Here is a 27752-nt window from a genome sequence, read left to right as displayed (position 1 = left end):
AGAAGCTTTCGAAATGCGGTGCTACAGAAGAATGCTTAAGATTAGATGGGTAGATCACATAACTAATGAGGAGGTATTGAATAGAATTGGGGAGAATAGGCGTTTGTGGCACAACTTGAGAAGAAGAAGGGACCAATTGGTAGGACATGGTCTGAGGCACCAAGGGATCACAAATTTAGCATTGGAGGGCAGCGTGGAGGGTAAAAATCGTAGAGGGAGACCAAGAGATTAATACACTAAGCAGATTCAGAAGGATGTAGGTTGCAGTAGGTACTGGGAGATGAAGAAGCTTGCACAGGATAGAGTAGCATGGAGAGCTGCATCAAACCAGTCTCAGTACTGAAGACCACAACAACAACAACAGCAACAACTAATTTCCTTCTACCATCTGTCTCTGACCATCATCTTTAATCCCTCCTCCCCTCCCCTCTCTGTCCATCGCCTCATCCCCTTCCACTGTCCCACTTACTCCGTGTCCTCATGTCCCCTCTCCCTCCTCATCACTTCTTCCTTCCTTTCTATCTCCATCTTCTCCTCCACCCGCTCTCTCTGTCCATTTCCTCCCACCCCTCTGTCAGTCTGCTATTCCGCTGTCAGTCTGATTTTGAGCTCATTTACTGTTATGGCAAATTCAGATTCTGTAGTAGATGTAATGATAAGCCGATAAGCTAAAAATACAACTTCCCCGGTTGCGAAAAACATTTCAATAGAAATACAGAGCCTATATAGAGTGTTCAAAAAAGTGTCGAATACTTTGAGAGGTGGTAGTACTCATAGAAGCAAGAAAAATAAGTCCAACGGAGAAGGGTCCGAAACGCACACTTTCCGAGATAAATACGCGTCTGTAGGGAGGACTGCGTGACGCTCGCTTGCATTGGCGCTCCGTTAAATGCGTCGGCAGGGTATTATGACGTCTTATCCACAGCACTGTATCAACTGGTAGATGATTTGCACTTAGCTGTGTGGTTCGAGTCGTGTTGTAGGCTACGTTAATTTAGGTCGTGTTTGTGTGCCTTATAGTACAATATAGTCAACCCTCGGTTTTACCTTCTTCCAAACGCGGGTTCACTTGTGTGTTTACTTTTATTGCACTGTTTGTATGTACAAATGGAGTATTATATTTACATTTCCTCTTTCCCGCCACTTGCTATCAATAGCCGCCTACTAGTCGTCAAGTGAAATGGCGGATATGATATTCTGCTATGGATTAGCAAATGGGCATAGCCTGCGAACCCGTGCCCTCTACACTGAACCTTCTGTCCGCTCCTCCATACTCTTTGACAAGGCCGTTGGCAGACTGAGGGTGACTTCTTGAGTTAATAGTAAAACTGTTTGCAGATGGCCAGACTAATGAGGTCCCCTACAACGAGTTAGCTGACAAAACTATCAAAACATTTTAAATTACAAGTGCATGTAGCGGCTGCTCGTTTATAAGTCTTTCAGATTAAAACAGCTGCCGGGATAGTCCTACAAACTGTGGGTAATAGAAGTAAACAATGTTACTTTCAGTGTTCATGTGGGTTAAGTTAGAGTGACATTATGATAAGAGATGTCATTACTCAGAATGTGTCTGATTCCCGTATTCGTGCTGCCATACTAAAGCAAACAACCCCTGACCTCAGTACAGTATTGCCAACTGTTGAGTCAGAGGACATTTTCGATGTAACTGAGCGTGAGTTTCAAGCACCTGCAATTTCTGATGCCGAGAGTGAGACAGTTCGGGGGCCAAAATCCCCTCCCCGCGCACCCCCGCTCAAGTCGGATGTCGTCCGACGTCTGCGTCATATGCGAACCAGTCAGACCACCAGGCCGTGGCGCAGTCCACAGAATCGCGGGAGTCCTGCCCGCGTTGCTTTCAAGTACATGATGGGGCGCAGTGCCCGTGCGAACAGGGCCACATACAGTCGGTATGTCTAAGTATATATACAGTGTTAGGCAACTTTCACATTCCATGTCAGACACAGATTCTAGTGAGGCGTATGCTGTGTCTTTGTGTCTACTGTGCAACGGTCCGCCGATCCTGTTGTTTCGGCAGACTGACAGGACACAAACTCTGAACTTATCAATCGGCAATCCAATAAGTTATATCTTCATCAAGTGTGTTAATTTCCAGCTAGATACTGATGTTACTGTGACGCTGCTCAACAAAGCTACATATGAATGGTTATCTGGGTCACGGCTTCAGAAACCACGTAACTCACTGTCAGCATACAATGGACAACTTAGTCCAGTGCTTGCAGTGTGTAGTTTACGAGCCACGATCCGTGGTACTACTAAAAGATTTTTATTTCATGTGTTGTGTTCTCGCGAGTTTACTGACATTTTTGGCATGAACAGCTTTGACTTTTTCGGACTGTCAGTTCACGGGGAAGTCTTACAAATTAATTTATCTCGGTTCCTGATCGACATTAATGCGTTATGTGACAAGTTCAGTTCTCTGTTCCATACTAGTTTAGGCAAGGCCCAAGGGTTCGAGGCCAATGTGACAGTGACAGTCACTGCGCAGCCCAAGTTTTTTCGTGCTCGTTGTATCAGCTATGCATTATGCCACCGGGTTGCCGCAGAGCTGCAGCGGTTCGAGCAGAACGTTTTATCAAAACAGTGTCGGCCAGCCAATAGCTGTCACCACTGACGGTCCTTCAGAGTCAGTGCAGACACTGTTGTCGTTTGTTTCCCGTCGTCCCGCTCTGAGGATTTCATGGACAAATTAGGTCTGGATCATTTCCTTTAAAAAAACTGATCTCAACTGCCATTAGATGAAGAGCCAAAGATGTTTGTGATCAACAAACCCAAAAGATTATTCCAGTTTAAGCTGTTACCATTCGGCAGCGCTTCCGGCCCAGCTATTTTCGAAAGGTACATGGAGCAGCTGACATCGCAGGTATTTCCTTGTTGCATTTAGATATTATAGTTGCCTCGTAAGTCAGCAGAACACTTACCAAATTTAGAGACATTGTTTCAAGTGTTGTCCAAAGCGGGACTGACGTGCAACCGTTCTAAGTATTCCTTCTTTCTCAGTGAAATTGACTATCTTGGCCACGTGATTAATGCGCACGGCATCCATCCGTCACAGTCGCACATAGTTGCCATTCGCGACTTGCCTGCGCCAACCAGTGTACGTGAATTGCAACTTGTAACGGAGAATCTAATCTATTACGTCAGTTTTACTCAGAATGCTCCTCAGATCGTGGCGCCTCTACATCTGTTACACCACAAGGGCGTTCCGTTCGTATGTTCGGCCGAATGTCAGGCCGCTCTCCAGAGATTGAAAGACGCAGTGCTAAGCGATCGGTATGTGGTCCATTTCGACCCAAGCAAGCCTGTGACTCTTGTAGTAGACGCGTCATCTCGTGGCACTGGTGCAGTGTTATCACACCGAGCAAGCTCCAGTGACAGGTCAACTGCGTTTGTGCCAGAGACATTGACCGAGGCGCAACGCAGCTACACTCAACTTGAAAGGGAGGCGTTGCCTATCATTTATGGGGGGTCACGCACTTGCTGCTTTACTCTAATTGCAGACCACAGATCATTGACGGCTCTGCTCGGATCCTCGCGGCATGTCCCAGCACGTACATCACACAAGTTACAATGGTGAGTCCTTCTCTTGTCCAATTACGAGCACGTAGTGAGAAGTCTTACGATTACAAAATTTCTAAAGATTTCGTTCTGAATTCGATATAGCTGTTTGTAGTTCTGTCACAGAGGAAGTAAAATGTCATTCTCGCGCCGGTTTGGAACTGACAGTTACTGCCTGTTACTCTTTACAGTACGTCGACATTTTCATGGAGCAAGCGACCAGCTGCAGCATTTCTTGCCTCCTTGTTGGCCTCGTGATGGCTGAATCACATAACCAGCAATGTAGACAACGAGATTAATTGTAGCTGCTGCGTCAAGGTAATCTCCCTCTGTCTGTAAACATAAATGTCTTAAGTCCATGACAGACCGAAGTGGAATTCATTCAGAATATTTGATTGGTATATCAGAAATATAGCAAATGAATCTTGCAAGCTAATTCTGTCATTCAACGAAGTAGCGAAACCATAACAGCGTCACCAGACGTGTTCACGACTATCATAGTCGCAGCAGGACGATTTTGTTTCTGCACGCAATGTCTTTTCTGAGTGGGCTAACAATTTAGGAGTGCATCTTGTGAACCGACGATGCAGGTGTTTAATTATTTTTACTACGACATCATGAGGAATATTCTAGTATTTACAGTGAGAGAGAAGAATGGAAAGTTTCTCAGACCACTGCAATTCATACGAAAGAAAATAAACGTTATCCACTGATTTACAGACGCATTTCAGTCAAATAGACATTTAGCAGAACGTGTGAACAAATATTTTTTTCAGTGTTATGACATACCCCGAATATATTACCTATTGACATTAAACTAGCATGGATTAGCAAAGCGTCACTCTTGTGAGACATACGTGCCATCATCACGTGCTGCGCACAAGTGCTCTCAAATTGATTCCGCATTTATAGTTCCTAAAAGGCTTTTGATTTCATTCCTCATAAAAGGCTTCCAACCACATTGCGTTCCTATGGACCATCGTCTCAGATGTGCGACTGGATTTGTGATTCCTGTCTGAAAGGTCATAATTCGCAGTAACTGACAGGACGTCATCTAGTATAGGGATAGTGATGAGTGTGATTCCGCATATAAAGTGATGTAGACCTTCTGCTTTTTCTAATAGAAACACATCAAAAAAGGTTCTGCATTACCTCGGTTCCGAAATCTGTACAGAAAATCGGAATAGAGATCAACACAAGCATCATTTCCGCCCTTTTTATTGCTCATGAAAACCCCACATTGCCAAGTTGTACCACCATACAGCGAGACTTTCAGGGGTGGTGGTCCAGATTGCTATGCACATTGGTACTCCTAATACCCAGTAGCACGTCCTCTTGCATTGATGCCTGTATTCGTAGTGGCATACTACCCACAAGTTCATCAAGGCACTGTTAGTCCAGATTGTCCCACTCCTCAACGGCGATTCAGCGTAGATCCCACAGAGTGGTAAGTGTGTCACGTTGTCCATAAACAGCCCTTTTCAAACTATCCCAGGCATGTTCGTTAGGGTTCATGAGTGGAGAACATGTTGGCCATGATATCGTTATCCTGAAGGAAGTCATTCAGAAGATGTGCACGATGGTCGTGCGAATTGTCGTCCATGAAGACAAATGACTCGCCATTGTGCTGCTAATATGGTTGCACTATCGATCGGAGGATGGCACTCACCTATCGTACAGCCGTTACGGCGCCTTCCGTGACCACCAGCAGGGTACGTCGGCCCCACATAATGCCACTCCAAAACAGCAGGGAACCTCCACCTTTCTGCACTCTGTGTGTCTGCGTTCAGTCTGACCGGGTTGCCTTCAAACGTGTCTCCAACGATTGTCTGGTTGATGGCATATGCGACACTCATCGGTGAAGAGAACGTGATGCCAATCCTGAGCGGTCCATGCGGCACGTTGTTGGTGCCATCAGTACCGCGCTGCATGCTGTCGTGGTTGCAAAGATGGACCTCGCCATGGACTTCGGGAGTGAAGCTGCGCATCATGGAGCCTATTGCGCACACGTTGAGTCGTAATACGACGTCCTGTGGCTGCACGAAAAGCATTATTCAACATGGTGGCGTTGCTGTGAGGGTTCCTCCGAGCAATAATCCGCAGGTAGCGGTCATCCACTGCAGCAGTAGCCCTTGGGCGTCCTGAGTGGGGCATGTCATCGACAGTTCCTGCCTCTGTATCTCCTCCATGTCCAAACACTATGACACGCCTGGACATTTCCCTTGTTGAGAGCCCTTCCTGGCACAAAGTAAGAATGCGGACGTGACCGAACCGCGGTATTGACCGTCTAGGCATGGTTGAACTACAGACAACATGGGCCGTGCACCTCTTTCAGTGGTATCCATAGCTACGATGCCTCAACGTTGGTGCGCTCTACTAGGTTGGCACTACTACGAGACACCGACAACAGCGCCCTCTAGCCAGTGCTGTGGAGCTCTACGAGCTCCGCTCCAGATTCAGCTCATTTCATCAGGAGCAGACGGCCTGGAAATATCACTTCAACCTCAGCTTGCTCTTGAGACTATGTACTACTTACGACGGGTCTAAGGCTTCGCACCTCAGTGCAAAGTTATGTATTCAGTTAATATTGTGATATAGTAAAACCATTTCTAATAGCAGTACCGAGACATTTTCACCTTTTTCTGCTCCTATTCACTTCCTACATTCGGTATACCCTTCAGTTTATAGGAGCACAACCACGCGCCGCCTTCCAGAGGGGATACAAAATCTTTCTGGTGGAATGATTGGAACTGATTGGCTGTCGGACCCCCTCTCTGAACCGTGAAAGGGACTGTCTGTGATACAGCATCCACAGACAACGTCCATCTTCAGGAGTTCTGGGAACCGGAGTGGTGTAATTTTTATTTATGTCTTATATGAACTATTTAGCAGGCAATCTTAGATTTCTGTTAGATTTGTGGCAGGTAATGCTGCCGTCTAGTAACACCTCAGAAGAGGAAAGCGAATTGCAAAATTATGTTGGAAATATACCTTTACAGTTCTAAACGTGATAATTGCCCCTAAACAATAAAATGTGTGAGGTTCTCCACATGATTACCAACAAGGGAACCTCCCCAGCGCATCTCCCTCAGATTTAGTGGTAAGGTGGCCCAATGGATAGCTCGTCCAAAACTGAATAAAGATCAAGCATGCAAACAGGAAGAAGGTTTATTGAACTATGAAAAAAAGCAAATTAGGAACAGTGAACGGTCCAAGAAGTGCATTAAAGAGCAACCTAAAATATCAATGGCGTCGTGGGTAAGTGGTCGCAGTGTTAGGCCGGTAAACCGACGAACTCCTCCGTGTGTGTGTGTGTGTGTGTGTGTGTGTGTGTGTGTGTGTGTTTTCCACAATATTATCAACTGTGCATCTGGTCACTAAAATGTTTGTTCTCTTTCTGTAGACTTGGCAGTTTTCATATTATACATTGGTTACAGAATACGAGTCATGTAAGAATACGTTACCGTCGCAAGCAAATGTGATGAATGGTAAGGGCAGGCGACGTTGGACACAGACGTCTCACAGAAATGAAAAAAAAAAAAAAAACAACAAATAAACGGATGTGAACTATGTTACAACAAAGGAATTCAATAGTCAAAACTTCCAAAAGGGAACTCAACTGCAACAACCTTAGAAACATATGTTTTGACAGAGCACAGAGAAACTGCGTGATTGTGAAACCGTTCGTTCATTTGTTGCAGTTTATGGGAGAAACTATTATGTTTTCATCATTTCCTTGGGAGCGATCACATTCACATTTATACGAATACTAAATCGAGCAAACCGGCATATCTCATTCACTTACAAGTCGCACAAATTAGGTGCGTCGACAAGAAATCTCTGTCATATGACATGTACTGTCAGTAATGCCGTGTATGACACACCAGATGTGTTTTCCGGTGGAGGACGCTATTGACCTGACGCCTTGTCATCCAACGTTTTGGTTCCCATTCGAGAGTCACTTCCTTTCGGCTGCTAATAGAGTACTTGTCCAGAATCAGCTGTTATAGGTCCCTAGCTTGCACCTCGTTGTTGCAAACGGACGTTAGACCACGACACAGAGTAAAGCGGACAGCGAAAAAGAAGAAACTAGATAAATTACCTCGAGGAACGCTTCAACACGGCTCGCCCGCTTGGCAGTGGAAAACCGCAACCACTGAAACAGGACGCGATTCCTCTGCCTGGCTGCTCTATATTGCACTTCTTGTTCTTGAATCGTTCACTGCGTCTATTTTGTCTTTTTTTTTGCAGTCTAGTAGACCTTCTTTCTGTTTTAATGCTTGATCTGTGTTCATTTTTTGACGAGCTGTCCCTGGGCCCTCTTACTACTAAATCTGAGGGGGTACGATGGAGAGCTTTCCTTGTGAAAAGGTTTCGTCAGGCTACGAGAAATCTATAAGTAGAACAAATTTGAGGGTTATTAAAGCAGATTCAGAGTCATGTAGGTTGCAGTAGGTACTGGAAGATGAAGAAGCTTGCACAGGATAGAGTAGCATGGAGAGCTGCACCAAATCAGTGTCAGGACTGAAGACCACAACAACAACTACAGATGTAACGAAAGTCCTAAGACCACAACAACAACTACAGATGTAACGAAAGTCCTAGGGGTTATCAACATAAACAAAGTAACTGGGAAACTTCACATTTTGTGGCGAACGTGAAACAAATGTTGGGTTATTGACGCAACCCTTAGAAAAACCAAGAAGTGTACTCAGGAGACGGCCAGACAGTTGTTCGACCTCTTCTGGAATATTGCTGAGGATTGTGTGATCATTACCTGACGGGATTGACGGAGGACATCGAAAAGGCAGCTGATTTTGAAGTACAGCGAATTCGGGGAGAGAATGTCGCGGATGGTTTTCTTTTTTCTCCTTGAGGTTGGAGTGCGGAGGAGGCGAGTGGACGAGTTGGGGACGCAGTATTAAAACAAATGCTTTTCCACCATGGCACGCTATTTCCGCGACATTTCAATCACAATCTTTCTCCTCCGAATGCAGGCAACTTTTGTTGCCACCGCCATAAAAACTGTATTAACATAAGAGAAATTAGAACTCAGTCAAGATATTTAAGCCATTCTATGAATCCTTTATGAAACAGTTAACTGAAGTACAGAGTAAACGTGTATCATTCCGAAGTAAATGAAGTGCCTCGGCAGAAGGTAATTTTCGTCGTGCAGCACTTATTGTTTCAGAGACACTAAGCACTCTTTATAAGTGCTTAAAATGTGAATGACATGCTACGTATACACAATTATTTGACAAGGTTGCCACGAAAGCTATTTACTTTTAAAATCCGCTTAGCCCGGTCAGCTCGCGACAGTACGTTCCCGTGGCGACCGCTGCCAGCAGTCATGTACACTGGATACATTCCTGAAAAGTATTCCTGCAATATCACAGAGGGAACATCGAGCATATAGTAGCCATATTACACGACCACGTACAAACTCAGTGAGGTGTCGATAATTGCGTCTTTGTCGCGTTAGAGGTATTCTTGAATGGGATCAACTCACCACGTCCAAGCACGAAGGCAGCTAAAGCTCACGACCGATACAGCGTGTAATTAAAGCAAACCTGATTTGTATCACAGACGCGAAATTTGAATAGACATCGTCTTTCTGATGTAGAAACACGCCTAGCAATTTTCATTTGTGTCGCACAACTCCTTAATGTTCCGATTTTATTCCATCACTGCATAATAAACATATCGTCTATTTCCGTTGAAATTTTCATTAGTGTATCACGTAAAATTTTGAAGTAAATCGGTCAAGTAATTTTAGATATTTCTGGGCAGAACATTGAACAACGACTTGTCTTGACACAGGGTGGTCCATTAATCGTGACCGGGCCAAATATCTCGCGAAATAAGCATCAAACGAAAAAACTACAAAGAACGAAACTTGTCTAACTTGAAGAGGGAAACCAGATGGCGCTATGGTTCCCCCGCTAGATAGCGCTGCCGTAGGTCAAACTTAAATCAGCTGCGTTTTTTTTTAAAATAGAAACCCCCATTTTTAATTACATGTTCGTGTAGTACGTAAAGAAATATGAATGTTTTAGTTGGACCACTTTCTTCGCTTTGTTATAGATGGCGCTGTAATAGTCACAAACATATAAGTAAGTGGTATCACGTAACATTCCGCTGGTGCGGACGGTATTTGCTTCGTGATACATTACCCGCGTTAAAATGGACCGTTTACCAATTGCAGAAAAGGTCGATATCGTGTTGATGTAAGGCTATTGTGATCAAAATGCCCCACAAGCGCGTGTGACGTATGCTGCTCGGTATCCTGGACGACATCATCCAAGTGTTCGGACCGTTCGCCGGATAGTTACGTTATTTAAGGAAACAGGAAGTGTTCTGCCACATGTGAAACGTCAACCACGACCTATAACAAATGATGATGCCCAACTAGGTGTTTCAGCTGCGGTCGCGGCTAATCCACACATCAGTTGCAGACAAACTGAGCGAGAATCGGGAATCTCAAAAACGTCGATGTTGAGAATGTTACATCAACATCGATTGCACCCGTACCATATTTCTGTGCACGAGGAATTGCATGGCGACGACTTTGAACGTCGTGTAGAGTTCTGCAACTGGGCACAAGTGAAATTACGGGACGATGACAGATTTTTTGCACACGTTCTATTTAGCGACGAAGCGTCGCCATTCACCAACAGCGGTAACGTTAACCGGCATAATATGCACTGTTGGGCAACGGAAAATCCACGATGGCTGCGACAAGTGGAACATCAGTGACCTTGGCGGGTTAATGTATGGTGCGGCATTATGGAAGGAACGACAATTGGCCCCCATTTTATTGATGGCAATGTAAATGGTGCAATGTATGCTGATTTCCTACGTAATGTTCTACCAATATTACTAAAAGATGTTTTACTGCATGACAGAATGGCGATGTACTTCCAACATGGTGGATGTCCGGCACATAGCTCGCGTGCGGTTGAAGCGGTATTGAATAGCATATTTCATGACAGGTGGATTGGTCGTCGAATCGCCATACCATGGCCTGCACGTTCACCGGATCTGACATCCCCGGATTTCTTTCTGTGAGGAAAGTTGAAGGATATTTGCTATCGTGACCCACCCACAACGCCTGACAACATGCGTCAGCGCATTGTCAATGCATGTGCGAACATTACGGAAGGCGAACTACTCGTTGTTCAGAGAAATGTCGTTACACTTATTGCCAAGTGCATTGAGGTTGACGGACATGATATTGAGCATTTATTGTATTAATGTGGTATTTACAGGTAATCTACTGTAACAGCATGCGTTCTCAGAAATGATAAGTTCACAAAGGTACATGTATCACATTGGAACAACCGAAATAGAATGTTCAAACATACCTACGTTCTGTATTTCAATTTAAAAATCTACCTGTTACCAACTGTTCGTCTAAAATAGAGAGCCATATGTTTGTGACTATTACAGTGCTGTCTATCACAAAGCAAAAAAAAAGTGGTCCAACTAAAACATATTTCTTTACGTACTACACGAATACGTAATAAAAAATGGGGATTCCTATTTAAAAAAACGCAGTTGATATCCGTTTGACCTGTGGCAGCGGCGTCTAGCGGGCCAACCACAGCGCCATATGGTTTCCCCCTTCAAGCTAGACGAGTTTCGTTCTTTGTAATTTTCTTCGCTTGACGCTTATTTCGTGAGATATTTGACCCGGTTACTATCAATGAACCATCCTGTATAGTATTATAGGAGATTATTGTTTCCTTCCCTACGTTATCCAATTTTCTTTAATATTCCATCGAAATCTTATATAGGCGCTCTAGTGAAACTGAAGAATTTATCTTTGTGTTGAGGAAGTTGGTTTGTGGAGCGGTACAGCAGGATATGTTTTGTGCTTTCGTTTCGCGCCGCGCCTCCGGATGCACACAGCCGCAGCTGCCTCCGTAACCTCAGCGCCGGCCAGCCGCGCACGGCGCCGGGCGCGTGCAGCAGCTGCAGCCACGGCCCCAGCATCGACTCGCGGATCCAGCGCGGTGACACCGCAGTCCGGCCGGCACCTGGGCGCAAGTTGCGGGAGGCGACGAGATCCCCTCCAGCGCCAGCTAGCGCCACACGAGCTGCTCTTACTGTCACAGTCAGTTTACAACTTAGGATTAAATTCAAAAGCATTTACAGAAATACGACAAAGTCTGCCGAACAATGAGGGAGATTTCCTCCGGCCAGTGACGGACACCCATCTCTGAGGATACACTGGTAGAAATTGAACAGAAGTGGTTGTGTGGGACACGTTCGCCACCTGAAAGACCGCATCTGAAGCGTCAGGGTCACAGAGCAAGGTGCAATTAACGTTTTGTGGAAAATCTTGGCTTAGCTTAATAGAAGCGCTTGCTGGTGACGCTATATGGGTTAGTCATAGTTTGGTGTAGTCTTGGGACGTCGAAAAAGGCCCAAGTAAAGGATGCAGTTACTGAATCGTATGAAAAAAACGTAAATTAGTTACAAACTACGGCGTGCACACAATTTGTTCAACATGTAAATGGCGCAAACCAACAGCGAAATTCTGCATGACCCGCTGAACTTTCGGAACATCGGTGCTGTCGATGACCTCCTCAATGGCTGTTTCCAGCTGAGCAATAGTTTTGGGCTTATTGCTCTACACCTTGTCTTTAAAGAGGAGTCGCATGTGTTCAGATCCGGGGAATATGGCAGCCAATCGATGGCCACACCAGTGGCCTCTGGGTACGCCGGAGCCAGAATGCGGTCCTCAAAGTGCTGCTCCAGGACATCAGACACTCTCCTGCTTCAATGAGGTCGAGCTCCGTCTAGCATGGACCACATCTTGTCGAAATCGGCGTCACTTTGCATAATGGGGATGAAATCATTCTCTAAAACCTTCAAGTACCGTTTCGATGGTCACCGTGCCATCAAAGCATATCGCATACATTAGTGCGTGGCTGGACATTTCACACCACACAGTCACCCTTTGAGGTTGAAGAGATTTCTCACCGCGAAATGCGGATTTTCAGTCCCCTAAATACGCCAATTTTGCTTATTGAGAAAGCCATCCAAATGAAAGCGAGCTTCGTGGTCAACCATACCACGCATGCTTATACTAATTCCTTTCATGCCCCATGGCCAACCGTGCAGTTAACATCGTAACGCAAACCATTCAGAAGTTGTGACGATTTTATTTAGTTCAATAATTGTTACCCTGCATGATGAAAGACAAAATAATCATCAAAATCAAATCGATTAACGCGAGCAGTTCAGATTCCTATATTTCAAAATGCCTACGATAGGATAATATCACACCAGAATTGATGGCCTTTCTTCAGTCAGGTAACAGACAATAAAGTAAATTGTATCGTAAGTTTTTGTACCGTCTTATGCAGGGTGTCTCTCCTAAAGGCCGTCAGGCGCATTTCCTCTGTCATTTCAGCAGATATATGCAATTTCGTTTTTGCAGTGTCTAGCTGTAGTCATAAAAAAAAAAATACTGCTTATCACGCCTTTTGCATCCACTATCGATGGAAATAGTCGGTTTATTTCCAGTAACAAAAAAAAATATTTTTAAAGTGGAATTTTACGAGGCCTTCGATAGAGCAGTCGCAAAATGGTCTATTGCGATATCCGTTTGATCGAAATATATTAACAGGAACGGTAAAACATGAAGAATAACCGGTCCTCCAGCACCAACTGAGCACCGTGGCGGTAGAAATCCTGGCAAGGGAGGGGGCAGTGCTTCGTTGCTGGAGTGCGGGACACACCAGGAAATGCATGCAGGCGTCCTTCCAAAGGGCAAATCTCAGATGGCAAAATTCTATGACGATGCAGTTAAGAAGCTGGTGCACCGTTACGATAAATATCCTAATCTATAGCGCAAATCAAGCTGAATATTAGCACACAGCCTTTCAAGTGTAAGTAATAAACATTTCTTTTTATCTGCTTTTTGTTTTAAATTCTGAACCGTAAGTCAGTTTCTGAATATCCCTCTTATGTGACACTTCACGGTTCACGAAGTTCTATGCACCTGCAGTCGTCTCTACGCGTCTTGCCTCTTTCATAAGTATCTACAGTCGCTGTGAAGATTGAACACAACATCCCACTCTGGTGGAAGAGAAGAGGAAATGGCTATATCAGAACGACAACCCTCCGGCTCCAAACTGTGAAACCGGGTGCCCGTTGCCAAACTATGTGATCGCAATACCGCAGACTTCAGAGTGCACTGTTCACATGTACAGTCGCTAAAAACACAAACATACAATATTACTTATCCACAGCCAATGCAATGAACAAAATCGTTTTGTAGTATTTTAATTATTCTATGGTGCTAAAATACTAGAAGCTCCTGCAAAAAAACGTTAGTCAGTCAATAAATAACCCTCGCACCGTCTGGTGGGAGGGCTGGAAAAGGGTCATCTCGCGTCGGACGAATGGGACACACAGTGGCTACTGCGTGGACAGGCGAGCAGTGTGAGGCTGTGGCACACGTCGCCTTACAGATGGGTTTACACCTGTGCGGCTGTATCTTGTCCGACATGGAAACGGAGCCGCCCAGTATGAACACATGTGCGAATGGAATGTTGAGGAAGACATACGCACCTGCACGCATGTCTCTGCCTGTGTGTGGGGCAAGCGGGCGTCCAGGCTCCGGCGAATGCCCAGATGGCAGACCAACAGGTTAAGCTCAGTTCCACTTCTAAACGAAGAAATCACAGCTGCTGTTGCAGATCTTTAAAATTGTCAGTACATTTAGTATCCGCTTTATGTATGACGAAACAACATACTCTGTTGTCCGAATTAATGAGATACAAGACACAAACACAACAGATCTCGGCACCACGATCTCCAACGCAGAATCAACATTAGCGTTACCAACGGACGGCGATTTTCCCAAATAAAAGGCAGCATATGCCACACTGAATTCATAAACCCAACATAACAGATGATGATTTGTCGGTAAGAGGACCCCATGCATGAATGATACACGATGGTGGTGAAAATCTATTAAAAAAGAATAATAAATCGGAAGACTAAGTTCCTTTCACACACAGGAAATTAAAAGACAACCCCGATAAGGTGAGTATCAGTAGAACCCTCAATAAAAGTCAGACGATACACAGCAGAATAACTACATAAAATCAAGGACAAAATGCCAATACAGACAGGTTTAAAAAAGAAAAAAAAAGAAAAAAAAGAAGAAGAAGGTGACTGTGGCTGAATGACGCTGACCCATCCACTCTGTGAAAGTAAAATCTCACACCCAATGACGAATACAGGCCAAAGTAATAAATTAAAATTTGTATCGGGGGGCTGTTTGCAGTCCAGCTTCTCCTGCTTATTAGGCAGATACACTAACCACAGCGCCCTCCTGGCACCGCGACCAACACACTGCAGAAGACCCATGTTAATTCATTACTTCGGACTGTACTTATTATCATAGATGATGTTGAGACTTTATATGTATTTGGAACACGTAACTTCACCTCACACAGTACTGTAAAAAGAATTCTGGACATCACAAAAAAATCTTAAAAACATGAAGCACGCTCACCACATTATCAGCTAAAATAGAGGACAGGTCCCGGGGGCGACTCAGATTAGCACTCTGGCCGTGACATATAAAGCATGTCCTATCGACAGCTGCACCCCACAACTCTGACATACTCGTAGCTCCTTGCGACGTAAGAGAAAGCCACACATCAATGAGCAAATGTCCCACTCCAAGTCGTGTAATGGCTGCTTCCTCAGCTCGTCATCGTCCAGAGGAGGTAAGCTATGGTCGCATTTTAAGGACTGCAGCGTATTATTCCTCACTTTCAATCAGTGAGCCTCACACAAACACATGGTCTTCTTAACACAAGAGAGAAAAAGCAGTTGATTACTGTCAGTAAGGGAACAAATTGAATCTTTCCTTATGTCCAAGGCTGGTTTGAACACCACAATGCTTTAAATGGCATGGTCTTGCCTTCCTTCAACTCTTTATCTGATTCACCTAGGCGTTATACAATTTGTGAACTCCAGTCCAAAGTGCTACCTGGCATTTTTCACATCTCCATATCATTGGCAGAGGTGAACCAGAAAGTAACTGAAAAATCATAGGAGCGCCTTGGGATCAAATTCAAGACCTTTAAAATGTAGTCTCGCTCTGACTGTACCGCCAAGCCACACTTAATTTGTCTAAGACTTTGAATTACGGAGAGAAAATTAAATTAATTGAGCACAATTTGCAATTTTAAGGTTCTTCATTGTAGTAATGTAAACGTAAGCTTAAAACAATTTTTAACGAAAAATAAAAGCTTTGCACTTAGAAGAGCAGAATGCTCTTACAGGATCTACCAACTCGCCACATACTTTATTGGTATGTGCAAAACAAAAATTTGACACTACTCAGCTAACATGCATGATGCCGGTTTATTTGTACAAAACATTTTGTAACCCACTTCCCTTTCATGGAAAAATGAGTTCTACACAAAAACTACTGTAATCATACTATAGTTCATCTATGAAGGGGAGTCCTGCTTTCCTTGAAGCATGCGTTCTATACAAAAACTCTACAGACTGGGCATCTGGGATTTTGCAAACAATTCGTAAAGATGTTCGTCACTGAAAAACAAAATCTAGATTTATTTCTACTTCTAGCTCAATATTTCTTAGATTCTGAGAAAAAGCCTAATGACCGTAACCATCTCGTGGGCTATTATAAATAGTTTTATTCATTATATAGGTAAGAGATCACGAAGGTTAATATACTTCGCACTTTTATTTCATTAGCAGTTCATATTTACTTCATTTTCATATAATACGATAAAATTGAATTTTTTAAATGACAATAAACCTCAACTGCATTATTCCATTGCTCAATTGTAGCATTTCTCGGGCATTCTGACAATTTTGAAAAAATACTACTATCCAGAGAGCTGTAAGTGAATGACCCCGTTGACACTTGTTCCACACCAAATTAATAAAACTAATTTTAATTTTGAAATTATTACTATTTGTGGAGAAAGAACACTTTGCACGAGGAAAGAAGCTTCGTCAATACTGGGAAGCAGGCCAACCCGAGCTCGATGCGCTCACCACTCGTCTACAGGACCGGCTCTGCAGGAAACTTCTACGTCTGTAATGTTGAGTTAAAAGTCTGTACAGCTGTCGAGTTTTTTTTCAATGACGACTATCTCTGCAGAATCGTGAATTGGCGACCCCTTTTTATGAGAAGACAAACCTCACCATCGAACTACGTTAAAGTTTCCTTTCCGTCACGTACTGGAATCATAAGGTTGTTACACAACACTCTTGTGGCACATATATTAATGACACATGGAAATCAGAAAAAGGTAAGGAACTCACAATCAGTTTCACTAAAGTAAGAAAGGGGCAGAAAACTGTACGGACGAGAAGATGCAAGGAGCAGTCTAGTTTCCGTAACACTACCAGAACCAAACGACAATGACAACAAACGGAGACTCTACACGCTAGTGTTGCAAGCACAGAGGGGCATGCCTCGTGCCTGCCCTGGGCACGTGGACTAGCCTAGTGTGTGAGTGTGACAGACAGCATTCCCGCACAGCCACCTTGCACAGTGAGTCCCACGCTCGGCCTATCGCCGCCATGGCCGCGCCGCTGTCTCGCTCTCGCTCGCCGCCGACTGCCGCCAGCCCACAGCTCTGGAACCAGCAACGCCGACGTCACCTCTAGGTAGACAGAACTCATTTACCAAGTTAATTACCACGTCGCTGAGCCAACTGCTCAGAAAATGGCTCATTATCTGGCCGAGGTACACAACAAACTCCAATCGCGTCAGTTGGCAAGTCATTGTAAATTTAAACCGTGGCACTATCACAAACGAATGCTCACAACTAGGACTAAGACACTTGTTAGTAAACACAATTCACGACACGTACTGAAGGGAAAATTGTTATGCCGGAAAAAAAGGTCCCACGATGGAGGGAGTGGAGGAGTGTTCTTGTGCTCAGTATCTTGATTTATTTTTTTAGTAATTTCTTCAGATGAAGAGATATCACTGCAGAATTTTTAGCAGTAAATTCTTCACCTTATTATGTCCGTTTCAAAGAAATGAAGACGTGAAGAACCTTTTGAGCATGGACATAAAAAAGAAAGGAGGTGGCACTACAGACTTATGTTGTACGCTGCTTTGAAGCCAGAGTAGGTGCCGTCTTAAATTGCCCAAAACATTAGTAGACTACCATTTACAAGTGCTTCTTGTTCATTATTTCTGTCGTGTGCGCGCAGTAAATGTTTTAAATACTAGACATTATACCGAGGTCTACCTAAAAAGTATCCGCCCTTTGATTTTCCGGCGCAAAATAGAGAGGATAGCACGGCGCCACTGTACACACTGAAGGAAGAGACCTTTCTGGGCATTTGTGAATTTTGTCCCCGTCTTCCAGCGCGTCAGTCGCTGCCTGTCGGTCGGTGAGTGAGGTGCTACACAACGTGCTCGTCGGATTACCGATTCTATCAAAATGAGTGAACGTGCTGAGCAAAGATACTGCATCAAATTTTGTCAAAAGCTTGGTGGTTCTCAAAGCGAAACAAATCGTAAGATTCAGCAGGTGTTTAGAGAAGTTGCGATGGGTGTAACAGAACTTAAGGAGTGGTTCAACAGATTCAAAAAGAGCCGCACATCAGCAGAGAGTGACCGGCGTTCTGGCAGGCCCCAAACTGGTCGGAGTGCAGCTGTTGTTCAGAGGGTGCAAAATTTGGTGATGGCAGATCGTCGTTTGACTGTGCGGGAGATTGCCCCAGAGGTCGAAGTGAGTAAGATTCTTCACGTGCAATTTTGTGTGACAATTTGAACATACACCGAGTGGCTGCGAAATTCGTGCCCACGTTGTTGTCGCCGGAACAAAAAGACCTCAGTTTTGACGTTGCGCGGGACCTTCTGGACACAACCAACACTGATCCTGGGTATCTGAACACCGTGATAACTGGGTACGACCCAAAAGCAAAGAGACAGTCGTTTTGAGAGTAGAGAAGGCAATGTGGAACACGACGATAGAGCTGATCACCATTCCAAAAGATGACTTCCAGAGGTGTTTCCAGCAGTGGAAGGATCGCTCAGCTAAGTGTGTGCAATCGCAAGGGGACTACTCTGAAGGGGATTGGGGTCCCAATCTCGTCAGGTATTCGAAATATTTTTTTCTGGCCAGAGGTCGGATACTTTTTAGACAGGCCTCGTAGAGCTTACATGAATAACATAGCGCCAGGAAGGCAATTTAGAACTTTTTTCTGTTCTTGAATGCGTATTTTCTCTATTAATATGACACAACTCAGAGTAACGTCACGAGGAAGTGTCAACGCGCGGTATAAATGCGGTGAACCTAATGTTTTAGGCTAGTTAAAATGGCGGAATCGTCTTTAGGTTTGTGAAGTAATGTTACCTCCCCTCTTTTTTTATCTCCATGTTTTTGAGACGTCAGAGACAATAACTTAGCTGCCGCCTGTCACGATGTTATACAATAACCATTATTTACCTGTCTGTAAGTAAATGGTCTTTTGTTTCCGATGTGTTCGCGGAATAGAATGATCTTGAAGTACTGTATTTGTCTACCAACATATCTTCTGAGACGTCAGAGACAATAACTTAGCTGCCGCCTGTCACGATGTTATACAATAACCATTATTTACCTGTCTGTAAGTAAATGGTCTTTTGTTTCCGATGTGTTCGCGGAATAGAATGATCTTGAAGTACTGTATTTGTCTACCAACATATCTTCTGAGAAAAAACGGTATTAATCTACGTACTCTCTTGTTAACATGCATCTCCCGTATGTAAAATGAACGCTTTGAGATGAAAATTTAATGTACAAAACCTTTTTTTCTACTTCAAGTAATATTATTTTATTCCTTATTCACTAAATAAAATTAGTTGATTTCATTAGAATACGTTTCTAGTATTCCGTCACTTTTTTCGGACATTATCTGTACGAAAAAGATTTGTATGGAAACAGTAATAATTCACATATTTATTTTCTGCTGTTTTGTTACTACAAACTTTATACTTGTTTTATGGTTGGAGATGGAAAATTTTGTCAGAAAGTATGTTTTCTTGTAAAGGGTATAAACTATTTAAATGGACAAAGGTTAAAATACAAGAAATATAACTGTTAGAACAGTGTGATTCTCACTCGTACGAATCAAAGAAAATAAGAAAACTGAGTTAGGCTAGAAATAATGTTTACTCCACTCTTTACATCAAAAACATCTTTATCTTCCTTATATATCGGTTATCATATCACAATAAGTAAATATTGCATTTACTTTTCTGTCGGAGACTGGTAGAATATTTGTAGGTATCACTTTAACATACCATTTCTGACCCAATACTTTATTACGTGAAAGATCTGTTATCACTTTTTCCATCAGTCACTATTATAGTTGTAAGTCTAGACAGCATATTTAACGAAAAGAAAGAATTGGCTGTTGACAAAGAACATTTAACACGTATGACCCATTGGTATTCCATGGACACTATAGAGAAACTAGACCAGTAAAGCTGCTGAGACACGATGCTAAAAAAAAAAAAGGTTGCGGTAATCATCAAAGTAAAATATGCTGCAGTTAGTCGGGAAGGAGGCTGCAAGTGCAGCAGGAACTGTGCACCATACAGTGATCTTGCTGTGAGCCCCGTTCAGACACTGGCAGTTAAAGGATGCCTGGGAAACAAGAGAACTGGGACCGGACGACTCGGTAAGTAAATTACAAACATCGAAATTGATACGGTTCTGCAAGATATGAAGCAATGAATCAGTTACGTGGATACCACAAACAAGGCAGTAAAAATAACAAATTATTACAACAAACACAACCAAAATTTGGGTGAGGTTTCACATTCGTACGAATTACATAGGTTTAGTACGAAGTACATGGCTACGGTAAATAATGCCATTAGCATGGTTTACACACAGTTGAATAACAGTAAAACCATGTTCTTAGTAGACGTAATAGTGCATAGACGCACTGCGTTAGTTTTTAGTTTCCTAATTAATCAAAATTTACAAAAAGAACATTAGCATACATTAGAACATGCAAAGTCAGTGTAGTGTAACTCAAATCACTGGAAACACATTCACATGCAGTTGTTATTTAATGCCGACTTAAAATTTCGACAACAGGTTTTAAACACGACAAATACATATTCAACAAGTCCTGCATCTCTCTTTAACTCTCTTCATCCTCTTTTTCTTTCTCAAGTCATCTGTGTAGAAATAAATTATTCCATACCCGAAGGAGCAAATGTATTATTTTTCTATCACTGAAACCATTTTTAATGACTGAGCAAGATATTAAGAAAAATATGAGTGTGTTGTATTAACAATTACAGTTTAAGCATGCGAAATGAAAAGGATTGTAAATATGTACTCTAAAATGGGACAGATAAATTTCAAATAAGCACCTCGGGCCGCCGAATACGACAAAGTGCCGCTGCTGAACAAGTTCTCGTTGGCGTAAATCCTGTCCCGGTCAACCTTATCCACAGACGAAGGCGGCAGCAGGCGCTGGTCTTAACCACGCAACTCGCCGTAAGTCTCGGAACGCACAAGACCGGCTCACTGCTCGTGGAAGCTCGACACACGACTGCCCGGCCGGCGCTTCGCTGAGCGCGTCGGCCTGCAAGCGGCGGACTGAGGCGGCATCGCGCGGCCTGCCAGCAAAGCGGCGCCTCAGGACACCTTTGTTTATTTATATATGTCTCTCTCTCTCTCAGTCACTCATGCTGGGAGCGCCAAAGCGAACGCTGCGGAATTCTGCCGGGGAAGAAGATCCACCGTTTACAAGGGCTGAGACAGCTTGTGTATCCAGACCACACAAAATGAACAGTCCAATTCAAGTGAAGTATCACAGTGACGTGACAGGGCCGAATGAGGCGCGCCACGATGCTGAAGGCATTCTTCGCGAGAGGGATCCGTATCCCAGCCTGTCGATAGGGACTTGTGTTTCCCGTAGTTTCCCCGACTCTTTCACGGTAAATACCAGCACTGTTAGTTTGATAACGGGAGTTCATTCTTCATGCTCGGCTCAGCTGAGCTAAGGGGCTCCGTAACACTCAGCAAGCTCCCATCTAACATAAAGCAAGAATTTGGGAAGCTTAGACCGTTTAAATTGAAATAAAACACCTACTACATTAGTCACGCCTACAAATTATCTAATGATCAAGAGTCAAACTCTGATCATTGCCGTTAGCGACATAGCAAATGCCGGTGTGATAAGCGTAAGTTATAGGTGAAGGGAACTATTTCTCTTGACAACTACCGTCAAATTCAGCTAAACAGATAAACCGCAGCTGTCTAATACGACGGGATATCAGGAAGCAAGTTATACATTGTTATGACAGGCCAAGTGGAAGGCCGTATGGCACTGAAGTGCCGGGATTCTTCACCTCGGAAAGTTGGGCCTCCGAGCTGCAAGTGGTTTCGGGCTGACACCATATTGGGCGACTTGCGTGTTGATGGTGATGAAATAATGGTAAGGACGACACAACACCCAATCGCTGAGTAGAGAAAACCTCCGAGCCGGCCAGGAATCCAACCCGGGCCCGCTGCGTGGTAGTCAGACGCGTTGGCGATTCAGCTAAATGGGTGGACACAGGCCAGATTTCTTGCATTGAATGCGAAGCGAAACAGATACGCCACAGTATTTGTCAACACAGTAAGTCTCTGTAAGCAACGGTCCGAACGTCCCACTAACCGTCCACTTCCACGACGACAGAAATCCGGTCCTTGGTCACGGAGCCATTCGAGAATCGTTGAGTGAACGTGGAAGAGCTCTTCCCCTCCACCCACCCTTCAGTTTGGGGAAAGAATGCAAATGCCGTGGCGTAAGATCTGGACATCACGATCAGCGTCACACACGTCTGTGAGGCCTTGGTCCAACTGTTTGCCAACAGTTGACTCTGGTCCATACACAGCCAGAGCTTCACGATGAATATCTGTGCAAGTTAGATGTTTTGCCCACACGAGTCGTACAGTACGGTGTACTGCAACTTTTGAGAACGTTTCCAGCTGCCGCGCCATTTCACTCGCACACTGGGATGATGTGTGGCTTGTGGGGCGCTCAAATGCGCGTTCATCAGCGCCCGTACAAAGTCCCAATTTTTACACTGTCAAATTCTTTACTCAATCCAGTCCAGCCACTGTCACGAATGATGATGATGAGGAGGAGGAGGAGGAGGACAACACAAACACCCAGTCCCCGGGCAGAGAAAATCCCCAACTCGGCCGGGAATCGAACCCGGGACCCAGTGATCCAATGGCACTACTCGCACACTGTGATAACAGCTGTCATCCGTATCACAGCAGAGTGGTGTGTGCAGGAAACTCAGAATATGCACTGTACTCTCCTCTGACAATGCTGCGCAACGGTCTTAGCATGGGACGGCACGTGTGCCTCAAATAAGAGTTCTGTCTTGATGGGATCTACGGTATACGCTGAATCGTTGGGAAGCTAATCATAGACGAGACACAAATTTCTAGTTTTTCATCCAGCCTTCGATGATAATTTGACAAGACACACTACTTCTGAAAAAAAGATAAAGAAAACGACAAAAAATAAAGACAGTAACGGAGAAATGCCGATAATTCGTAGGAACACAAAGAATTTTCTTGTTGGGTGATTTCTACCTGCGAAGACTGGTAAGCTACGTCACTACAGTATTAAGGGTATACGGAATGAGTTTTTCGATGAAAAAATCGATTTTTAGGTAAATGCGTTTTCGAAAACTTTAGACTCTCCCGTTTAATACCATATATAAAATATTTGGATGACGTGAATAGAACTATTTTAAATAATTTTTTAAAATAATTTCGACACACGATGTTCCGCACCTTGTATATGAGACGCGAAATATACTTGATATAGACATCCTTGCCAGAGATATAATTGAGCACAAGAGAGTTAGCTTTTCTGTTGGCTACACTGCTAGACAGTTGACAATAGATTCTGCACCATTTGTATTGTTTCCTTTGTGAGTACATCCATGTCATTGTTGTAAAAGTCGTATGCGGAGAAGTCATTGAGTTTTCTTTCCTTCAACATGCCAAGACCTAGTCTGAAGGTATTTAGAAAGCGTGTACATTGGCACAAGAAAGTAAAGTGTACTAAAAATTCGTCTGATTCATCTTCATCAGTATCTGATGTCCCAGTAGCGACTAACCTCAACACTGGTAGCGATACATTGAGTGATGCTGCTGCCACTACACCGGAAAGTGCTTCAAGAAGAAAACTAGCTGGAATTGAAGAATAATACAAGAAACTAAATGCTGGGACTACAAAATATGAGGCAATTAACGTCTATTATCAGACGTTTTGAAGAACAATGTGTGCTCCAAACAATGTGGAAAATGTGTTGTTTCATCGAAAACAAACTTATATGTAGGACTTGCTTGTGAATTAGAGTTGATGTGCAGTTATTGAAAACACAGTGTTACTTCCTTCAATTCCTCACATGTTACTACAGATACAGGTAAACTATACGATATAAACATTAGACTGGTTTATGGATTACGGTGTATAGGAAAGGGCAGGGCAGCAGGTGCCATGTTGTGTGGTGTGATGAACCTCCCTCCTCACCTTCAAAATTTAACAAACACATAATTGCTATAGGCTCTGCTATAGAAGATGTGGCACTGGAAAACATGAAGGATGCTGTTGAGGAAGCAGTTGTTGAAAATAATAATAGCAGAGACTTGTCCATAGCTTTTGATGGAAGCTGGCAGAAGAGAGGCCACACATCTCTGAATGGTGTAGTAAGAGCTACAAGTATGGACACTGGCAAGGTAGTTGATGTGGCAATACTTTCCAAGCATTGCAGATGCAAGGAGAAAATGAAAAATAAACATGAAGAGGAGTGCATGGCAAATTACTATGGGTCAAGTGGTGGTATGGAAGTTGCTGGTGTAAGAAGTATTTATCAACGCTCAGTAAAATGGTACGTTAGATACATAAATTATCTTGGAGATGGTGACTCAAAGGCTTTCAAAGAATCTGAGGAACTGAGACACTATGGTAACAATGTGAAAATTTCCAAACTGGAGTGTGTTGGCCATGTTCAGAAAAGGATGGAATCAAGACTTTGACAGCTCAAGGCTAGCATGAAAGGCAAGAAATTGAGCGATGGAAAAACTTTAGATGGGAAACATAGACTGACAGATCCTACAATACATCATATTCAGAAGTGCTATGGTCTAGCAATAAGAATTAATGAGAAGAGCAGTCTGGGCTCTGCTTTTTAATACAGCTTCAAACAATGAGAATCCCCAACATGGGCTATGTCCAAAAGGAGACGATAGTTGGTGCAAGTACAACAGAGGCAAGGTAACTAAGAAACAATACAATCACCCTCATCACCTGCCACCTGCCATAATGGATGAAATAAAACCAATATTCCGAGACCTCACAGACATTAGTCTACTAAAGAAATGTCTTCATGGCCGGACTCAAAATCCAAATGAGTGTGTGAACCATGTGATCTGGAATAGACAACCTAAAACTGTGTTTGTGGGTATAAACACACTTCACTTTGGCGTTTATGATGCTGTTTCATCATTCAATCAGAGCAATATAACAAAGTGCAAAGTTCTGTAGAAGTTGGGGCTCTGTGTAGGACTACAAACTGCCGCAGCTATGCATTGTTTGGACAAGGAACGGCTCAGGTCTTCAGATAATGCCATAAAAGTATATTCAAAGATGGCTAGACAGCATAGCAGAGCCATCAAGAGGAAGCTGTTGGACGATTCTGATGATACAAGCTATGGAGCAGGCTTGTACTGAAGTAAAAACTTTGAAGCTAATATCCCGTAACTTTGGTTTTTTTGTGGTACATTTTCTCAGGGCCTATTTATAGTAGAAAGATGAATTTTTTTGTAGTTGTTCCTTAAGACCTTCTAGAATATCTGAATTAAAAGATATGAGGAATTATTTTGAATTAATGAATGTAAATTTTAAAATACTTGTTAAATGTATAACTTTTTTAACATTTAAAAAAATAAAATATTTGAAAAGCTATCTGTTATTTTTTTTTCAAAATTAATAATTCAGCATAAAAGCACTACATATCTCTGCGTTCTGTGAAAAAATCAAGAGTATCATCCAAATAACAAATGAGAAAATGTTCCTAACTTTTAGCTCAATTTAACATTGTAAGCATAGGGAATTCTGTATACCCTTAAGAACAACAAATCGTTATAGGACCAAAACGACGTAAGCAAGAAATCACTTCTCAGATAAAATTCGCTCTCGTCAGTGAGTCGCTACTTTTCACATAATACAGGGTGTACACAAAGTGCGGAAACACTTTCAATTATTTATTGCACAAGAACCAAACATTGTACAGATATCATACATACGACATTTTGAAGAGAAACCTTGGAAGTTTTTTTTCACAGCGTGGTTTTGTAATTTTGCCAATAGTCAGCGCTAGTTGCAAACATGGCGAGTGCAGGTACCGTGCTACAGAACGGGACAACTGTTTCATGAAATGGCCTCCCCGATCTCCAGATCTCACTCCGTGTTCTATTGGAACACATTAAAGATCTGGTGTATGTACCGCCTCTACCACGTAATGTAGCGGAGATCCGAAAGAGAATACGGGAAGCAACTGCCACAGTTGACGATGCCATGCTGGGACGGCTATGGTACGAATTCCAGTATCGCATTAATGTCTGCTGGGTCACTCAATGTTCGCATAGAGTTTTTCTTCAAAATACAATCTGTATGACATCTGTTCAATGTTTGAGTTCTTTGTGCAATAAATAATTGAAAATCTTCCCGGACTGTATGTACACCTTGTATAAGAAAAACTCCTTCGTCGTGAGTAAAATGTAGAATCGCAAACACATTCAGTGACAATGATCAAACTCTGCATAAAGATGTTCATAAAGGCCGACTGAAAAGCACACGTCACAAAGTACACGTATTTCTAGAAAACAAAAGACTTGCCGTTAGTCACTAATACGCCGCGGAAGCACATGAATTAATTCCCTCAGAACATTCAGGTTATATATTACAATATCCTACTGAAGCCTACTGTGAAAGTGAATTCCATCTTACATAAGCGAGAACTGACTCTTTTGAATCATATTGCGAGGAAGTTTGTCACGCATTCACGTCTTGGTGAAAACAATGAATGGATCGATGAAATGCACCATATTGCACAGTACCAACGGCCGTCACCCATGATATAGACGAAGAAATCTGCTCCTACAACAATTCTCGACAACTTTCAAATCTGGATATTCTTCAAGTTCATGCATGACAGTAGCGGGGCTACGCCGATGTCACTCCACATTCCATTGTTGCCAAATTTATTCAAGATGGGAGCGATGACATCGTCCAAGAAAGCGGTGTTTAGACTTGGCAACAGAGCTGACATCATCCAAGATGGCGGATTTTGAGGGGAAGTTTGATTTCGGCAGGAAGATAGATCAAATGGGCTACTCCACTAACCTAATCATCCAGAAAAAAAAATTGGTGAAAAATTCAAATTCTAGCAGGATAATGCATCGGGCCATGTGGGTTGAATAATAACACTTGCATCATCAGTTAACTTAGCGATAGCATTCTTTGTCGAGCAAGCCACGTGATGGACCAGCGGTTGTATGACGTCAGGGCAGATTCCACTGTCCAGGGAAACAATCCGACCGAGGGCTACCTCTGACCGGTGGCGCCAGGGGTAGCCCCCTCTGCTGGAAACGATTTGAACTAAGTCAGTTGGAGTCTGGACATAGTCACGAGCGCACTAAGTGTAGCCATCTCAAATATGTGTACTAAGTCTGTTAGAGCAAAAGTGATGACAGTACTGCATCAAATAAAGATTTCAGTCCATTTCCTGCCAATCGACAAGAGGTGATTTAGGTTAGTAAAAGTGTACTTCATTTTACACGATTTTCATAGCTTAGCAGCGAAAACGTAATTGACCGCCAAAATTCAAACTTGGCGAGAATTCGTAGGATGAGGTGGACTTAGGTTTGTGGATGTGACACAACTGGCCTATTTCAGACCATTTTTTCATAGCTGTGATCGATATCTTGGATTACGTCACAGATAAGAGCGCGCTCTGGTGGTGGTGTGTACAACGTCATTTTGAGTACTGTCCTTGTGGTGAAGACAATTGCACGGAATTGTCTAAATAACAAAGACAAGTCCGGTTTTCCCGCCATTATGGTGCTGGAATT

At 43.3% G+C, this 27752-nt stretch overlaps 1 protein-coding gene across 5 annotated transcripts in view; it reads right to left on the bottom strand.

The window, feature by feature from the left end:
- LOC126319460 (calcium-binding protein E63-1) overlaps positions 1–27752 on the bottom strand; it is a 575661-nt gene that overhangs the window by 489093 nt on the left and 58816 nt on the right. The window contains exons 1-2 of one of the 5 annotated variants that reach the window (XM_049993517.1): positions 20978–21194; positions 17133–17225 (exon numbers count right to left, since the gene is read on the bottom strand). The exons of 3 other annotated variants lie outside the window; for them this stretch is intronic. In XM_049993517.1, the coding sequence (XP_049849474.1) occupies positions 17133–17171 (39 nt within the window). In that variant the 5' untranslated portion in view covers positions 17172–17225; positions 20978–21194. Of the gene's footprint in view, positions 1–17132; positions 17226–20977; positions 21203–27752 lie in introns of those variants that run through there. One more of the 5 variants, XM_049993525.1, reaches the window with a different exon arrangement.

This window comes from Schistocerca gregaria, chromosome 1 (genome assembly GCF_023897955.1).
Source record: "Schistocerca gregaria isolate iqSchGreg1 chromosome 1, iqSchGreg1.2, whole genome shotgun sequence".
Classification (NCBI taxonomy): domain Eukaryota; kingdom Metazoa; phylum Arthropoda; class Insecta; order Orthoptera; family Acrididae; genus Schistocerca; species Schistocerca gregaria.
The sequence above is the reverse complement of the archived record's forward strand: the minus strand, read 5'-3'. Positions and strand labels throughout refer to the sequence as shown.